At 31.7% G+C, this 17,322-nt stretch overlaps 3 protein-coding genes and 1 long non-coding RNA gene across 6 annotated transcripts; 1 reads left to right on the top strand and 3 right to left on the bottom strand.

Annotated features, from left to right (window-relative positions):
• Positions 1-445: 445 nt before the first annotated feature.
• On the bottom strand, positions 446-1,826 carry LOC149878787 (uncharacterized). Its single transcript, XM_090072295.1, has 3 exons — positions 1,354-1,826; positions 1,103-1,246; positions 446-926 (listed from the first exon to the last, which is right to left on the bottom strand). Exons 1-3 carry the CDS (start codon positions 1,573-1,575, stop codon positions 921-923), a joined length of 372 nt encoding a protein of 123 aa, XP_089928421.1. The 5' UTR covers positions 1,576-1,826; the 3' UTR covers positions 446-920.
• Positions 1,393-3,796, bottom strand: LOC149878786 (uncharacterized). 2 transcript variants are annotated; one of them, XM_090072294.1, is made up of 4 exons: positions 3,300-3,796; positions 3,041-3,177; positions 2,838-2,934; positions 1,393-1,513 (listed from the first exon to the last, which is right to left on the bottom strand). In XM_090072294.1, the coding sequence occupies exons 1-3, from the start codon at positions 3,416-3,418 to the stop codon at positions 2,888-2,890; spliced, it is 303 nt and encodes a 100-aa protein (XP_089928420.1). In that variant the 5' UTR covers positions 3,419-3,796; the 3' UTR covers positions 1,393-1,513; positions 2,838-2,887. The 2 variants fall into 2 exon arrangements, 1 of the variants encoding a protein (XP_089928420.1); XR_016447077.1 differs by lacking the exons at positions 1,393-1,513; positions 2,838-2,934 and having other exon boundaries at positions 3,131-3,177; positions 3,300-3,381; positions 3,457-3,796.
• A 1,545-nt stretch (positions 3,797-5,341) lies between these two features.
• Positions 5,342-9,360, bottom strand: LOC149878785 (uncharacterized). Of its 2 annotated transcripts, XM_090071796.1 has the most exons (6): positions 8,768-9,360; positions 8,504-8,671; positions 8,061-8,265; positions 7,637-7,821; positions 6,156-7,444; positions 5,342-5,796 (listed from the first exon to the last, which is right to left on the bottom strand). In XM_090071796.1, exons 1-6 carry the CDS (start codon positions 9,006-9,008, stop codon positions 5,452-5,454), a joined length of 2,433 nt encoding a protein of 810 aa, XP_089927922.1. In that variant the 5' UTR covers positions 9,009-9,360; the 3' UTR covers positions 5,342-5,451. The 2 variants fall into 2 exon arrangements, with proteins under 2 accessions (XP_089927922.1, XP_089927923.1); XM_090071797.1 differs by lacking the exons at positions 8,504-8,671; positions 8,768-9,360 and having other exon boundaries at positions 7,637-7,802; positions 8,061-8,186.
• A 92-nt stretch (positions 9,361-9,452) lies between these two features.
• LOC149878784 (uncharacterized) lies at positions 9,453-17,093 on the top strand. The gene is made up of 3 exons (XR_016446736.1): positions 9,453-9,848; positions 11,698-11,771; positions 16,744-17,093. It is a non-coding gene; the product is annotated as an uncharacterized LOC149878784 (long non-coding RNA).
• The last annotated feature ends 229 nt before the right edge of the window (positions 17,094-17,322 follow it).

The raw sequence follows: 17,322 nt of genomic DNA, 5'->3' as shown, positions 1-17,322 counted from the left end.
GTATAAATCCATCAACATTGAATACAAAGAATAATGTAGCACTCTGTTTGAAAGATAGGAAACGGAGAAAAATGGAATATCGAAGCTGTCAATTCTTTTAGAAAAAGGTTTTCCTTAATGCTGATTAGTGTTAAATTATTAGATATATGTTTGAAAATGGATTTACATGAGTTTTATTTCTTAATCAGAAGTTCCTTATCCATTGTACGATAAAAAAGTTTGAAGGTATTAACTAAGTATAAATATGATAAAGGAATCCATCATATTTTTTCTCAGTTACCATATAATAAAGAAACCATAGAAATCATATAAATAAGAAAAATGAATTTATATTGAGTTAATGAATGAAGTTATAAAATGAGTGAAAACTTCTTTAAAGCTATTAATAATGAATTTTTAACAGCTGGAAAATTAGAAGCGTGAAGATTCAGATAATGACCCTTTGGTCAAGTTTTAAATAATTTTCAAATGATGTTTTCTAAAAAAGTCCGTTATCTGTTATTTAAATGGAGAAAAACAACAGATTAATAGTACTTAAAGTTTCGTGCCTTGCGGCAATCATCAGCTATTAATTACAAATTAAAAACGTAAAAAACCGTTTAAAAACGAATCAATTTTACGGTAGAACGAATTCTGACGCAATGAGCAAAAAGACGCAATCATTTAGTCTTCAGTATCAAAAGAGGATAGAAGGAACTTGTTAGCATGTCAACATTTAGATAATATTTCGCTTCTTTTGTTGAGTAGGTTGTTTTCTTTATGCGATAAAATTTCAAACTTCTCGTGAATGCAAAGGTTACATACAGGTCTTGGTTTCAGGGTTGGAAGGTTTGCATCGCTTTACAATTCTCCACTTTATTATAGGTGTGATGGCTTTTTCTTTGAATTTCCAAATTTCCTTTGAAAGTTCGGTATCATTCTTATACCTGACCGTATTAAAAGATTTTACATGGTTTGCATATCTTAGCTTAAACGATGTCTCGCTAATGCCAAAATAAACTTTTTCTTTGAGTTCAAGATTTTCGGAACTCACGTTTATTTTTTAAACGTGAGTTCAATAAACAATATAAATAATTTATTAAGTTGGTTTAAAAACACTCACATTCAAAGGTGGAATGCTCTGCCTTTTGCTTTGACCCACACTATCAATAAGTCTAAGTAGTCCATTTTTAGGAGTAAAATTTTTTTTTACAACAAATTTTTGAATTTTTTGAATAAGCGATTTCGTATCAATTCCAACTGAAACGTATAAAATAAATAAAAAACAATTTTTTAAGATTAATTTACTTTTAAAAAATGTTACTACTGAAACACTTTTTATTTTTTAATTCGAACAGGGTATAAAAAACTTATCTGTAATATGCATGCCGCATTTACATCATCCTTCTGCATTGCCTGTATTTGAAGGTCATCTTCTGTTAATGTTTGACCACGAGATTTCCAATCATCCATAGACCAATTTTTTAGTTTCTCTGACATTATTATGTCGCAGTTTTTTAATTCCAGAACTTCACTGTCACAATACAAATATACAATATTATTCATCTGAAATAATTTATTTGTAAAATGTAGCATAAGTCGTCTTATATAAAACGTCTTAAAGTTGCCTTACTTAAGTTTTCTTAAAGTTGTCTTAAACTGGTCTCAAATGAAACACAGTAAGTCGTCTTAACTAAAACGTCTTAAAGTTGTCTTAATTAACACGTATTAAAGACGGCTTAAACTGGTCTCAAATGAGACACAGTAAGTCGTCTTACCTAAAACGTCTTAATATTATCTTATTTAACACGTATTAATGACGGCTTAAAAAGACGTGTATGCGTGTGTGTATATATATATATATATTTAATATATGAACTTCAATAAATACGAATTCTCTCAATACTAATTTTTTATTTTATCTAAGAAATTTTCGCAAGATTCTTAGATAAAATAAAAAATTAGTATTGAGAGAATTCGTATTTATTGAAGTTCATATATTAAATTTATTCAACTCTCATACAAGATGTCGTCATTTAAAATATATATATATATATATATATATATATATATATATATATATATATATATGTATGTATGTATGTATGTATGTATGTATGTATGTATGTATGTATGTATGTATGTATGTATGTATGTATGTATGTATGTATGTATGTATGTATGTATGTATGTATGTATGTATGTATGTATGTATGTATGTATGTATGTATGTATGTATGTATGTATGTATGTATGTATGTATGTATGTATGTATGTATGTATGTATGTATGTATGTATGTATGTATGTATGTATGTATGTATGTATGTATGGAACAAAAAGTATCTGATCTGAGTAAACACACAAAATCAAACTGGCAAATACTCTCCTACACTTACTGTTGGTTTGTCAGATATTCATATCAAAGACTTTTTATTTTGATTACAATCTATAGTTGACCACAAAACTTTTTGTTACAGTAACACTTATAACAAAATGATATTATCTTCAGCTTTGATTTATGGAAAAGAAAATAAAACAAGTATATTAAAAACTTTTCATAAACGGAATAGACATTTGCTTATATTTGAAGACCACACTGGAAAAACGATCAAGCTACATTTTTATTGCTTTGAGTAAATTAGATTTTAAACTTCAAAAAACCATAGCTCACTTATTTGATAAGCTAAATATCGGTGTATTTTGATTGGTTTTCTAGTTATATAGTCAATTATTATATAGTTAAACTGCAGCCGAATATAACAGGGGCAAAAACCCAAAAAAAGCAAAAATGTAGCTTGATCGCTTTTCCAGTGTGGTCTTCATTTGTATCAAAAGTAATATTTACACTTTTTGTACCAATTCTCTTGATGACAATTTCAGTTTGCTTGTAACTTCATTGTTTGCTTTCAAGTCACTGGTTTTTTCAGCCACTGGAAAGTTAGTTCCCTCTTTGCTTAAACATGGAGTTGATATTGGTTTCAGAATTTCTCTAACTTATTAAGAAAATGAATGTTTATTTCATCATAATATTGTTTTTAATTTTAATGAAAATAATTAACCTGATATTTTTTGAATCAAGTTTATTCTACTTTGGTTATCAGAACTCATCGAATGATGTCTTTTATATTCTTTTAGTTCCTTGTCACTAACTTCCACATCTTCATCACTGTCACAAAATGCCATTGTCATCTTTCTCCTTAATTTATATTTATAAAAAAAATTTAATTGCATGCTTCGGATAATTTATAATTTTATAGGACTAGACAAGAAAGTAAAAACTTTTCTTTATTTAGAAAAACATATTTTAGGGAGCTTTACTTCTGCTTTGTTTTTCTTTTCTCTTCTGTGTCAGTTTCAATGTTTGAAGTATCTGCTGCCTTTTCCAAGCGTGTTTGAGCTTCTTCATAGAAATATATACACAGATATACTCTCAACATACAGTACACAATATTAAGGTCTAATTCAATTATTTTACCTGGTGTTAATAGTTAATTCCAACCTGTGGTGTATAAAACCCTAACAGGAAATATCTGCCAATCAGAGGTCGGTGCCTGTAAACTAGTGAAAGCCTTTTGAATTGCAGAGGAAATTTTAAATGGGGGCCAGAAGCGTTTCCCATCATTTTTCATGCAACCTTTGGTATCGCTTCCACATCTTTAATATTTCCATTTGTAAATTCAACGATGGCAAATGACATTTCAATAGTCTGCTTTTTGATGCTATTTGATTCCAAACAAAGTTATATAAGAAAAGAGTTATGCAAAATATACTATAAGAAACACTACAATAGGTGTTATTGAAAAGGGACTAGCAAAATGCGTGCAAAAATAATCAAACTGGTGGTTAAATACAGCAAGTGCTATTGACAAGGAACAAACAAAAAGCGTGCAAAACGACAGCCATGTGATTCAATAAAGAGATGATACCAAGGAACAAACAAAAAGCGCGTAAAAACAATAGAAGCAGATGAATCAATAAAACGAGTATTACCTTTATAAACTTAAAAAAAGCATGCAATAAAAAAGAAGCAGGTAAACCAGTAGAAAAAGTATTTTGTTACGTGGAACAAACAAAAAGCGCGCAAAACATAAAACAGGTGTTTAAATCAAAGTGGTGTTATTGACAAGGAACAAGTACAAAGAGGAGCGGTTAAATCCTGATATGCGGATGACAAAAGTAATACTTCAAAACAATGTTTTGAAAACACACCGCGTATATCTTTTTAAATGGATAATTTACGGTTGTTTACTTAAATCGTGTTAAAACGCTTCTCCAATTTTAAAAATTTTCGAATTCTTAAAGTTCTTTAAATAATTATTTTTCTCTGTTAATTCATTTTATAAATGATACTCAATTTAATTTAAAATTTTTTTGTTTTTGCTACTATTATCAAAGAAGTAATTTGTATTTAAAAGAAATTTATGTGATAATTAGTATTATAAACACAATTAAGGAGACCATGGAATTGCTCTACACCTTTTCAAAATGTAATTGAGAACTTGAAAATTGTAATTCAGAAAAGTAAGACGTGATTTAGAAATACAACATGTAATTTAGAAATCGCGATATGCAATCAAGAAACACAACATGTTTGAAAATTCACCGACTCAGTTAAATTATTTGTGCTTTATTTATTATTCATCTAAAATCTCAATTAAATTTTTCACAAAAATAAAAAAAATTTTAATTGACACCCAATAACATTTTTCCAGTTACCGCCTAAACCTCAAACGTCTTTTTCATTTTGTGTCATTTCATTTCATGACTTTATATATCCTATTGATATTATATTATTTTCAGCCATAAATTACAATGTATATTACGACTACAAATTTCAAAATACAAAGAACTTTGTCTTTTGAAATTTGTAGTCGTAATATACATTGTAATTTATACTTTCTTTAATTACAACTATCATGTTCTCAATTACATTTTTTTGATTTCTTATTAACAACTTTCATTTTCTCAATTACATCTTGAAAAGGTGTATATTTGTGAAACGTCAAAGGGTGAACAAAGGGTGAACAAAGGGTGAAACGGATAACTTTGAATTTTGTCTTGCACAACAAATTCAATTTTTTCTGATTTCAAAACACTATTTATATTTGCACTTACTTTTATATATTTAAAAGTGCACAAAAACCTTTAAGATTTAAATCTTTAAGAAACGTATTTTGAAATTTAGAAATGAATTATGAACAATAATTGATACACTTTGGCATTAACTCTGTTAATTTATATATCTATACCTTACATAATATGTTTAAACTATGTTTAAAAATCCAAGGACAAGGTTGTCTTATAATAGAACTGTTTACTTTATTTTTTTATATTATTCAAACAAAAAAAACACAAACAAACGCAATCTGAAATAAAGAAACTTTGAGGTCAGGAAGAAATACATATGTAAAATAAATAAGAAAATCTAGATGTTAAATTGATTCAACTGTTGAATATTATTAACTAATCTTTATGCTATATTTGCACTTATATTTGGAATCGTTAAGTTTATAGTTGAAATCCCAATTGTAGCAAGTTTATTGGAACAGCTTTTGTGAGTTACTCCATCAACAGTGCTAAGAGATTTTTCGTCTTCATTATTATTCAGCTTTTCGGTCCTAAAGATACTTTCTTTCTCATAAGTAGTGGGTTTACAAAAACGCACATTAGTTTTTTCTTTTCTTTTTTTCTTTGTTGAAACAAAATTTGTTTGAGGCTTAATTCTTTTGTTGGAAGCAACTAATGACGACGTCTTTATTTCTTTCACTGAATGATATTTTGACATTGCATCAAAAGTGTTTATTGTAGTTGTTATCTAAAATAGATTCCAATATATATGTGTGTGCGTGTGTGTATATATATATATATATATATATATATATATATATATATATATATATATATATATATATATATATATATATATATATATACATATATATATGTAAATATATACACATATATGTATGTGTGTATATATTTATATATATGTATGTGTGTATATATTTACACACACACGTGCACACACACACACACACACATATATATATATGTAAATATATACACATATATACATATATATATATAATATATTTAATTGTGTGTGTAAGTGTGTGCGTATGTTTAATGTAAAACTAATAACTGTTAAAAAGATTGATATGGTTCATTACTCACTTGTTTTCCAATGTATTTTAAAGCTTCAATATCCAAGTTGCTACAGTTGTTAACACGGTGCATCAAGGTATGGAGCAAGTTCACTGTCTTAGACTTTGTTTCTTCAAATTTTGAAACTTTGTGTAATTTCTCTAGGTTGCATTTTATTGAATTTATTTCGTTATAAGAGTATCCATCCTGTAGTTCAACTGAATTTTTAGCTTTATCATCAACTTTATTGTTCACAGCTAAAAAGTCCTTAAGCAGATGTACATGTTTACACAAAGTATTTTTTATGAGAAAGTCAGAACAATTGCAATGGAAAGTATGTGTACATACAAAACAGGTTATACACTGCAACCGACAACCTACTGTATTGCACTTGTCTGACAGTCTTGTTGCAACATATTTATTTTGCCCATCTTCAGAGTTGATTAGGAAAACATTTTCATCAGAAGTCTTGTTTATGGCTGTATAAGACATTTTTTTACTACTCAAATGTCTGTCATAAATGTTTTGCATACGTTGTGTCAAAGAACCTTTAGTTAATTTTATCAAGCGAGAAAATAATTTATCTCTTGAAAATTTAAGAAGATTCACAAGAACTGTGTCAACACGTTTATTACACTTTCCTTTTAAATAGTTGTATTTAAAAGTTCTATGGAATGCCTCAACAAACATATTTGTATTTATACCTTCACCAACGCGGTAGCAATAGGCCCAGCTTTTTGTCACACAAATCCAGTATTTTAAAAAATACGCTTTAAACTCACTAGTAGCATGGGATTCTAGCCTATTAATGAGGGATGATAATTTATCTTGGAAAAGAATTTCATTTGTTTCCTCAAGAACTGTTCTAAGCATTTTGTAAACAACTGTTTCAATTTCAAAATTTTTAATTTTTTTTCGCAATTCTTCTTTCCATGCTTTGTCTACATGCCATGCACAGTATAACCATTTTGGTTGAAGATTAAAGACTTCACAAAAAGCATTGTAGAACTGTGGAGCTAAGTCTGTCATAAACCATTTAGGTTGTATAGTCCCAACCTCATTTTTTATTTTTTTGAAAAAGACTTTAACGAATGATTCATTTTCATGGTTAGCTAAACACCAAGCAATTGGATGACCTTGACCAAACTCATCCATAATCAGTAGAGAAATCAAAAGAAAATTATAACCAGTTGTTCCATGTGTTGAGTCGCAGCATAAACCGTTACTCCCAAATTTTTCCAGCATTTCCTTCTGTGCCTCTGTCTGGATTACTATGATAAAATCTTCATCTTTAAACTCGTGCTGAGATGAAGCTTGGCCTAAAATATAATTTTTTATAAAAACAATTTTATTAAGATATTAAAAAAAGAATTTTGTTTGCTAAATTCTTTCCACAACGTTATGGAATGCAGAAATTTCAAGCTTATAAAACTTAATTTTTTTAATATATGGAAATAAAAGTAATTTTTTTTAAGATTTACTGCCAAGAGCATTAAAAGTAAGTTATTTACCTTGAAGTTTATAAAAAAGAATAGGGGTCTTATCTAGTTGCTCCCATTCTTGGATCCATGATAAAACACTCATTTGGTCATTTGCATGTCGTTGCACTTCTTGCAATCCAAAAGCGCGTCCAATGTTTAAAATATCTCTGTTTTCGAGTAAATGAATTCTTTGAAACTTAGAACCAATATCATCTCTATCATAAAAATTTGTAAGTACATTTATGACAAGAATAAAAAAACAAATTACTATGTACTAGTTGTTTGGAATCATATTACAGACTGTGGAATCAAAAGGTTTGTAAGTGACAGGGTGTATGCCAATATTTTAAGATCAGAAAAAATAGACTTTAGATTTAATAGAGTTTTGTTTAGAAAAATGCTCTTCAATTGCAAAAATATCAATATAAATACAATACACATTTAAACAAATTACCTTATATCATCTAGAATTTTTCTGCGTGTAACTCCTTGTTGTAGTTTAGAGGCAATTTCTTGGCGTTGACGTTTAGTTATCCATGTGTGATGATAGCCTTGGCTATGCCCATAATGAGTATAGCAGACTTCAACTTTTACTTTTTCATCACTATTTGTAACTTCTTTGATGGTTGATGTGCAGTTTTTCTCAATCTTGCATGTTCCTAAATCATTACAAATTTAAAGTATTACTTACACACGAGTGACTTTCAAATAGATTTATATGCATAGACCTTTCACAAAAAAAATCTTATTTACCATAATTTTAAATCTGATTTTAATTAACATATCAACTAAAATATAAATATAAAACTAATAAAACTTCATTTTCTAAATGTAACCATTCCATGCTATGGTAAGACACAAGACTTTGTCACAAAGCAAACTAAAAAACTATGTTACCTGAAGACTTAATTTTGCGCTTTCCGGTTCTTCTTGATTTATATATATCACATTGATTGCATTGCCAATACTTTGTTTTGGAACCATCTTTTCCAATAACATCACCTTGAGTCTTAACATAAGAACTTCCCTTCCCTTCTTCTAACTGACATTTCCAGCTATCAAAACCTTTTAAATAAAAATACAAACAAATTAATGCTATATATTTAACATAGCATTTGACATTTTTCAACTAATATTTTTAGCCACAATTAGCAGACTTACTTGCTTTATTATCAAAATTGAGTAACTCGATTCTGAATTCAATATTATGACTTTGATTGAGGTGTTTTCGCAAATCTTTGATTTTATGGAACCGATGTCCACATTGAATACATAAACAATTTCCACTGTGACTAACATCGCTGACTCCATGGAGCTTGATCATGTGTCTTTTTAAATCATATCGACGTGTGAAAGTACTTTTACAATTGTCATATCCACAAGAAAACAGAGAGGTCTTCATTTTTCATTGTCAGTTATTGTAGACAACCGTAAATTATCCATTTAAAAAGATATACGCGGTGTGTTTTCAAAACATTGTTTTGAAGTATTACTTTTGTTATCCGCATATCAGGATTTAACCGCTCCTGTACAAAGCCCTTAAATCGAAAACCAAGTGATCAATTAACCCTTTCATGCGCTGGGTTGCTGTATAACAACAAATTAAGCTAAGCTTCCCCAATTCAAATAATGCATTCTAACCGATTGAAAACAATATTATTTTATAAATGAGAGTTGAAAAAGGCTGTAGAAAAAGTCTAATTTAACATTTCATAGTGCCACTGTCATTTTGTAGATGATTTTTTATGAGTTATGTTAGTTACAGAAAAATAATTGGTGCATGAAAGGATTAAAGTGGTGTTATTGATGAGGAACAAACAAAAACATGCAAAAATTGTTTCACTTGCGTAACGATAAAAAAAACCAAAAAACAATAGACGACTGGTGATGAAACCAATAAAAAGATATATAAACGATGGCGAACAAGAAAAAAAAGTATGAGATAGAATAATACAAATTCAATTTTGAAGAGTTCAAAGAAGAAAAATCACTAGTCGAAAGGACATCGGAAAAAAACAACGATTTGGAAAAAGAAAAAACCGTTGAGCAGTTGAAAGTTACGATTCGTTTTTAAAAGAACTAGAAAAAACACTCGAACAAGGAGAAAGCTGGAGAAGAAAAATCAAAAAAACATCAATTCATTTTAAATATATTTAAACGCTTTGAATCAGTGCGTGGTAGAAAACGAATCGTGGTCAAAAGTTGTAAAAGAAATGAGAGATCGCGGAGTTACCGCGCTAAAGTAAAAAAATTAAAATATTTTAAATTTGTCTTTTTTTGAAAAAAAGAGGCGCTTTTTTACAAACACACTATTTTCTTTTTTTTTTTTTTTTTTTTTTTGAAATTGATTTAAGACAAGCGATAAAATTAACATCGAGTGAAAATTTTGCTGTCGATTTTCTTTTCGTATGCGAGAATTGCGGGGAATTCTGATGTAAAAATCTATTTTGTTTGGAAAAACATTTTGAACTGAAGGATTGCGAAGAGAAGGAAAATATTGGCGCTTGTCTGGTTTCGACCCCCCCCCCCCTTTTTTTTTTTTTTTGGCAGATTCTGGAAGATCTTTGTCTGAAACAGAAAAAAATGGTATTCATTTTTATTTTTGACAAAGAAAAAGTACTCTAATTCACATTTGAATATTCCATTTTTCCGTTAAAAACGACGCTGCTTGTAACTCCATTTTGAAACTTTTTAATGATAGTTTTAAAACCATTAATTCAAACCGCTGAAAATATATACCTGGTTTTTACAAGCTTTAAGAAATACAAAGAACAAAAAAACAATAATATATATACTAAATGTCTAACTTGCAGGATTTTATTGGACGAAAAGTGAAGCCGCTTTTTTTGTTTATAAATTTAATCCACCATTTGAAATAAGGGTAAGAGCTACATCCGACATGCGAAATAAAAGTAAAAATGAATGTTGAGAGCATCTAAATTTCTCAATAATTTAAAGATGCTTCGAAAACTCGTCTTAATAGTGACTTGAATAAGTAAAAAATAATTGCTGCAAAGAACCGAGTGCTTTAATGTAGTACCCTTCTCACGTTTTAATGCGACTGTCCACTTTTTGCAAAATTCTTAGTTTTCCTTCTTTTTCTTTGTCAAAAATAAAAATGAATACCATTTTTTTCTGTTTCAGACAAAGATCTTCCAGAATCTGCCAAAAAAAAGGGGGGGGGGGTACGAAACCAGACAAGCGCCAAAATATAGAAAGCGTCTTTTGTTTTTGTTATGACAATTTTGTTTATAAAAAAAGTAAAAAAAAAAAAGAAAGAAAACTGATTTCGAAAAAAGGTCGGAAATTAATCTGCGTCAAGAAAAAAAAAACGCTCGAACGGTACCGAAAGACTTTCGAACATATGATTAAGAACGTTTCACGTTGCGACTTATGCAAAGAAATGTGGTTAACAAACAATGAAAAGTTTAAAAAATTTTATGAGTTGCAAAATGACGATATGCAATAGCATCCTTTGCAAAGAAGAACACAAGTGGAGGAAAAACTTTGATTGGCATCAGTTTGCGGTTTTGCTTGACAATACTGGATTTTAGGACATAGAAAACCTTGAAAATTTTTGTCGTTTGACGAGGAGCGTGTTTAAATGACGTGAAGTTTTTGACTTGAAAAGGTTATAGAAGAAACGTCATGACCGTCTGAGAAGTTAAGGAAGAAATGCCGAGAGGCGAGATTTGCAAATTTGTCAGTTTGTGTTATGGAAAATTTTGACGAGAATAAAACACAGGTTTTACTCCGACATTTCGAAACTTTAGGAAATTGCGAATGAAATTACGATCGTCGTTTGCAGATGGAAACAATTGACAATTTATTAACCATTCTAAAGTTTGGAAAGGAATCATATTCCTCAAGAGAAATCATTGTAGAAAGTTTTTATATTTATTTGCAATAAAATAAGCTTTTTTTCTTTTACATTTTAGATTTGATCATTTTGTAAATGTATCCCAACTGCACTCAGCCGACCAGAAGTAAAACTGGTCCGCCTCCTGGCTGTCTTTTTTTTTTTCTTTTTTTGCGTTTTTTTAGTTAATGGTTGATTACTCGATAATTGATTTCACTAATCTTTTTTCCAGTTCCTCGATACTCTCTCGAATAGTTTCTGTCGCCTTCCGCCGCTATAAGAATAAAAAAAGTCTCCCCCGCCTCGGTAAGTCAACACTTGTTTGCTCTTTTTTTTTTCTTTGGCGTTAAAGCGAGATGTGATTTAAATAAATTTTTTTGATAACCGTCGTAATCGTAAAACTAACGGGCTTCGCCGTTCAATCTTCTCTACTAATCTTTGAGTACTAATCTTCTCTACGAACGTCGAAGACTTTTTTGCTGACTGTATGTTCGACAAAATAGCGATGCGTGGGCGCGTAAAAGTTGTTGATTTGATCTTTGATGGTGAGGAGTTAGACGATTTCGGAAACGTCGTCTCTATCGGAGTAGAATTAACAGTTTTATCGATTTAAATCTTGTATGTCTTTGATGTAAACGTCCCAGTATTTTTTTGCGTTTTGTTTCGAAAAAATGTCAAGTGCTTGCCTTTTTTTGTTCTGTTGTCCAGCGTTTCCACGATAGGGCGCTTGAATTGACTCTCGTCGAACGGAAACTCGTTTCGTAAAACATGCCGTGAATCAAAGAGCAAGCATTGAAGGTCGCCACTAGCTTTTAGTGTTTTTCCAAGTTTTCCCATTTAGTCAACTGGGGAATGCTATGAAAAATTGTCATGGTGCCCAAACCATGGTGTAATCCACTCGAGCACAAAGTCAAATACTTCTTGTTTTTCAAACACAGAGGACTGATACCGTCAAAGAGCACTATCGTTTTGATTTGTATCTCTTTGTTGTTTTGCACCCCAAAAGCTTCTAAGCTCAACAAAGAAATATGCAATAGTTCTTGGTCTTACTGATCCACGCAGTCCACGATTGTAAAATACACTGTTCGCACGCAATTGCCATTCGGAGTTGTGATGGATTGCCATGCCTCGAGCTGTAGTGGCGAAGTCTGTCTGCTCTGCAAGACGAAAAGCATTTCCGCGTCCGGATACTTCCTAGCTTTGATCGGGTTCTTAGCCAGAGTCGCTTTTTCTCAATTGGTAGGTCATACCAAAATGCTATTTTCAAAAATGTTGTGTTGGGATTTTTTGACGAAAACAAAACACCCTTTGTTGGTGTATTAGGGATCGATTCCCTTTTCTTTCAACAAACAAATGAAAAAGCCTTATTTCTATTCTCCTACGTTCGTTTCTTTTTTGTTCATTTCTTCTCCTTCGTTTTCTTCTTCGACTTCGCTGCCGCCGGCTCTGACATCGTCAATGACTTCGTCTCTTCCTTGCATCCTTCTGATCATTTCTTGAGTCTTGTTGATCATTATTTTAAAATCGATTAAAGCAATGAAAAAAACAGCGTTGTAAACGCAAATCAGCTTTAATGTTTCTAATATTTCTTTTTTTTTACACACAAAAAAAAAAAACCTGTATGTACTTTTTTTTTTTTTTGAAAAAAGTAAACAACACGCATTAATTTTATAAAGAGGAACGGTGTGATGTTCGATCATGCGCCTTCTATTTTGATATATCGACCTCTACTTTACAATTTTTTTCTTCGCATTCTTTCAACGCTGCAATGTGCTTGTCGCTGCACAGTTTTTGAACGTCTCTTCCGTAAACTTTGTTTAAGGATCGAACGGGTTCCAACCAAAAGTGATCGCAAGTTTCTTCCACCATTCCGTCGCTAAACACATACAGCTTTCTATTGATAATTTAGGCAAAAAAAAAGTCTGCTTACGGTGATGCAAATGCCGTTGACGTTGCTTTGCATGCGATTTAGCACAACTTCTTCCGCGGAGTTCCCTTTGTCGTGCAAGCAATAAATGACGGTTCTCGTTCTTTCGACGATACATTATAAGGATTTCTCATGATGGTTGACGTAAACGCACGTCTTGTACTTGGTCTCGTCTTGACAAAACCACTCGTAATGTCTGTTTTTGCACAGCTTGTAGTTTTCGGCCTAGATTTTGTAGCAACACAAAGGAGATCTTTGTCAGCTATTTTGTCTTGGTACATTTTCACGTTGGCGCACATCAAGTTCGTTCTTCCAAATCCGTTTTGCAAATAATTGCCGTACTTTCTTTGACTTCTTCTAAAGTGCGACACAAATAGTTTACAGCTCTTATTTGAACGGGAAGAGGTTGCAATTGCGCGCGTTTTGACCTTTTTTGTCGTACATCTTTACGCACTGTCGAAACTTGCAAAGGGACGGTTCAGGAGCAATGACAAGAAATGTAGTCGTGTCGGCCACGTACTTTGAAACGCCTTTGGTTGCCATTCTACCTTTCAGCATTTTTTTTTTTTATTATCGCATGGTGTTGAAGTGATTGAGAAAACGTATTGAAATTCCGCAGTCGATCGTGTTGAATAAGCTGATAAATTTGATGATGGACATCGCGTTCATCAAGTGATAGTTGGTGTTTTCGAAAATCTTGTTGTCAAAGTCGATCAGCACAGCGACCAAGCTCACCGTTTCCATCGGAGTGTTTATTTTCAGCAACGGTCTCAGCGATTTCAGTTTCAAAACCATCTTCATTTGCACGACGTTTTTGTTAGCGGACACGATTTTGAGCGTTTCCTCTTCTTTCGATTTGCTCTTGCTCAGATGGTTGTTGGCAAACAGCTCGAACGAAGGATACTCTTTGAACTCTCGATCCTATCTCTCGTCGCTAATCTGGAAGTATGGAAAAACCGTTTATTGTTCAGCAACGCGCACAGCTCTTCGAAGAGATTGAAACCTTCGGGAACAATTTTTTCTTCCGTGAAAAACGTGAACATGTTTCAATATGACGATATTGAACATCTGCTCGTGTTTGTTGACTTGTCTTCTTGGTAATACGTGATGTAGCAAACATCTGCTCGTGTTTGTTGACTCGTCCTATGAAAACGGAGAATACTTGTTTAAACTTCGAACTTTTGTCCATTCAACAGTTAAAAATAGCAACGTTTTTATTGAAAACGCATCCGTTTCTTCGAACAGCTGTTTCAATGTTTCAAGCGTATAAAAAGCCCGCACTTTCAAACCAAAGTCGTTTGAAAAAAAAATTGAGAAAGAAGAAAGCCTCAAAATGACAAAGAAAAAGAAGAAAATAAAATGGCCACCCAGAAGAAATTTGGTTATCCCAACTTGTCAGAAGCGACATGCTACATGGTTTCAACGTTGAAAAAGTGGTCGACAACGCGTCAAATGGATGTTACGTTCGAGCCAGCGCTGTTCCTCTGTTTCAACTCGATACGGACAAAGTCTACGTCATCAACTATTAGATCTTTTACTCCAAACCCATCAAAGTCAACTTGCCTTTGAAAAGCGAACGCAGATGGACCACCATGAAAAACTACATGCCCTCATATTCGTTAGTCGAGTATAAAAACGCCGTCGAAAACCACTTGCTCTATTTCAGAGCCGAAAAGAAGTTTTGCCACGAAGATCCTCTGTTAAAAGAAGCATAATCTTGAAGGCCAACAAGGAAAAGTCTTACAAAGATCCTCGTAGATCCTTCCGACCCGGAAGCGTTGCAAAAAATCATTAACGAGTGAGTGACTTTTCAAAACAGCGTTTGGGAAAGCAAACACCTGAAAAATCCGTGGAAAGCAAAAAAGATGTGGAACCAAAATTTTTCTGTTCGAGAAGTGCAAGGTGTTGAACTTTGTATCAACAACAACAAGCGTTTGCGAAAGTTTTTTACACCTTTCCTGGAAACGGACGCTGTTCATTACGATGTCAATTTTTTAAAAGTAGACGTTTCATTTTTTTGCGTTAAACAATAGTTTTTTTTTAGAAAAAGTAGCAAAATAAACTAAAAAAATGAAGACAAACGAAGTGATTGAAGAACGTTTCGAAAGTTACTTACGAAAATACAAAAAGTACGAAAATTTGAGCGAGCCCTGTTTCAAAATGCTGCCAAATTGTGCTGCATTCAAAAGATGTTTCAATTGCGCAGAGGTGTGGTTTATAGGAAGAGGTCCTGACAGATGAACGCACAGCGACAATCGTGTTTCCAAAGATTGTGAAACGAAACATAGATGCAGACTTAATACAAGTAACGCAGATGCTGAATGAAACAGCGTTTGTGGATGCACTTCAGACTTGACGACGACTGGTTGGAAATGTTGAAAAAATTTGTTGATCCAAAAGAATTTTAAAAACTCGAGTTTTTTAAATGTTCTAACAATAGCAATCTTTCTTACAGCAGCAATCTTTCTTTTAGTAATGATCTTCGGAATTACAGTAGAAAAATAAAAGTTTGCTATCTCGACAAAACGCTGTTTCCGAGCCTAAGAAAAGAGCACGTGGTCCTCGAACGAGAACTTTGATCGTTCGATTACAAACAACCCAGACTGACTTTGGTGCAAGCGCTATTGGCATTGATCGACAAACAAATAGACGCTTTAAAAATTAAAGAAAAACCCGCAAAAAAGATCGAAAAACGAATGAATCGTTTAAAATTCGAGAAAAAACGTCAGAAATGGAAGAACGTCTCCTGCAGTTGTACAAAGAACTGTAAGAAAAATCTGAGAAAATTCTAACTAACGAAACTGATTACGATTCTTGCGCGTTTTGCAAAAGAGAAGAACACGGTGAATACGAGGATGAAAACATTATTTGCAACATATGCAAATGAAAAAGAATATAAAAATTGGAATTCATTTTTTTTGTGTTTGCAAAATTTTTTTTTTTTTAATTTTTAAATGTTTAATATTTCGGATTCGGATATAATTTTATTTTATTTTTTTTAATTTCGTTTTTTTAAGTTTAATTTTACGGATTTTAGATGGGTTAATTCTAGATGGATAAAATAAAGAAAAATAGTCGACAGCGAAGTCGACAGCGATGAAAAACGCCAGGTGAGAAGGTTAAAATTTGAAAACATTGCAGCGTAGCTGGCAACCGACTGGAAAAGATTAGGCAGACAATTTAACGTGGATAAATGTTTTGTAAAAGAAAAAGCATACAAAATGATTTGCAATTAGTTTTTACGCGAGCAAAGATTTAAAAACAAAAGCGATATTGAAAGAGAGCTTTCTCGAAAGCTGCAAATCATCGGTCGATATAATATTTGCGCTAAAATATGATTTTGTTTTTTAGACGGAAATAAAAGAAGCGGAAAAACCATCTTCGGTTTTGCAAGGGCCACCGCCCGTTTTCGATCTTTACGGTTTAAAAGAAAAAGGATAGAACGCAAAGGAAACATTGAGTTTTTTAAACTAACGACTGAAAAAAATGTAATTCTTATTCTTTGAAGCAATAAATATGACAATGGACATTGCAATAAGCGTCATTGTCAAAGAGTCTTCACCGAAAAACACGAAGAATAACCAATCAATCTTGACGAATGCTTATAAAGAAGCTTTGTGACAAGGATTTTGTTTAAAAAACCATTCGAAAATATTTTTAACGTTTATTAATATAAAAATATTTTTTCAGATGAGTAAAAATTTTTTTTGCTGCAAACGATACAAAAAACAGTTCCAAATTCAATTCGAAGCCAAGAAACATAAAAACGGAATTCGAATGAAGAAAAAAAGAAATTAAAAAACAAAAAAAAATAGAAAAAGAATGGGTTTGATGAACTTGCTTGTGTTGCGAAGTTGAGGTGGAAACAAAAAAAGAAACGCTCTTAAAACAAGCCCAGAACAAAAGTTTTTAGCGAAAAAAAAAAATGCC

Source organism: Hydra viridissima, unplaced genomic scaffold (assembly GCF_058129835.1).
Source record: "Hydra viridissima isolate aposymbiotic clone 2 unplaced genomic scaffold, HvirCarnegie_v1 scaffold_14, whole genome shotgun sequence".
Classification (NCBI taxonomy): domain Eukaryota; kingdom Metazoa; phylum Cnidaria; class Hydrozoa; order Anthoathecata; family Hydridae; genus Hydra; species Hydra viridissima.
This window is presented reverse-complemented; position numbering and strand designations above follow the sequence as displayed.

Coding starts and splice junctions, on each gene's coding strand:
- LOC149878785 (XM_090071796.1), bottom strand. CDS start 9,008: ATGAAGACCTCTCTGTTTTCTTGTGGATATGACAATTGTAAAAGTACT. Junction 8,266..8,503: donor GCGCAAAATTAAGTCTTCAG/GTAACATAGTTT, acceptor GTAATGATTTAG/GAACATGCAAGATTGAGAAA. Junction 5,797..6,155: donor TAAAATACATTGGAAAACAA/GTGAGTAATGAA, acceptor AATCTATTTTAG/ATAACAACTACAATAAACAC.
- LOC149878787 (XM_090072295.1), bottom strand. CDS start 1,575: ATGCTACATTTTACAAATAAATTATTTCAGATGAATAATATTGTATAT. Junction 1,247..1,353: donor ATGCGGCATGCATATTACAG/ATAAGTTTTTTA, acceptor TTTATTTTATAC/GTTTCAGTTGGAATTGATAC.
- LOC149878786 (XM_090072294.1), bottom strand. CDS start 3,418: ATGTTGAGAGTATATCTGTGTATATATTTCTATGAAGAAGCTCAAACA. Junction 3,178..3,299: donor AAAAGAAAAACAAAGCAGAA/GTAAAGCTCCCT, acceptor ATATAAATTAAG/GAGAAAGATGACAATGGCAT. Junction 2,935..3,040: donor CTTGATTCAAAAAATATCAG/GTTAATTATTTT, acceptor TCCATGTTTAAG/CAAAGAGGGAACTAACTTTC.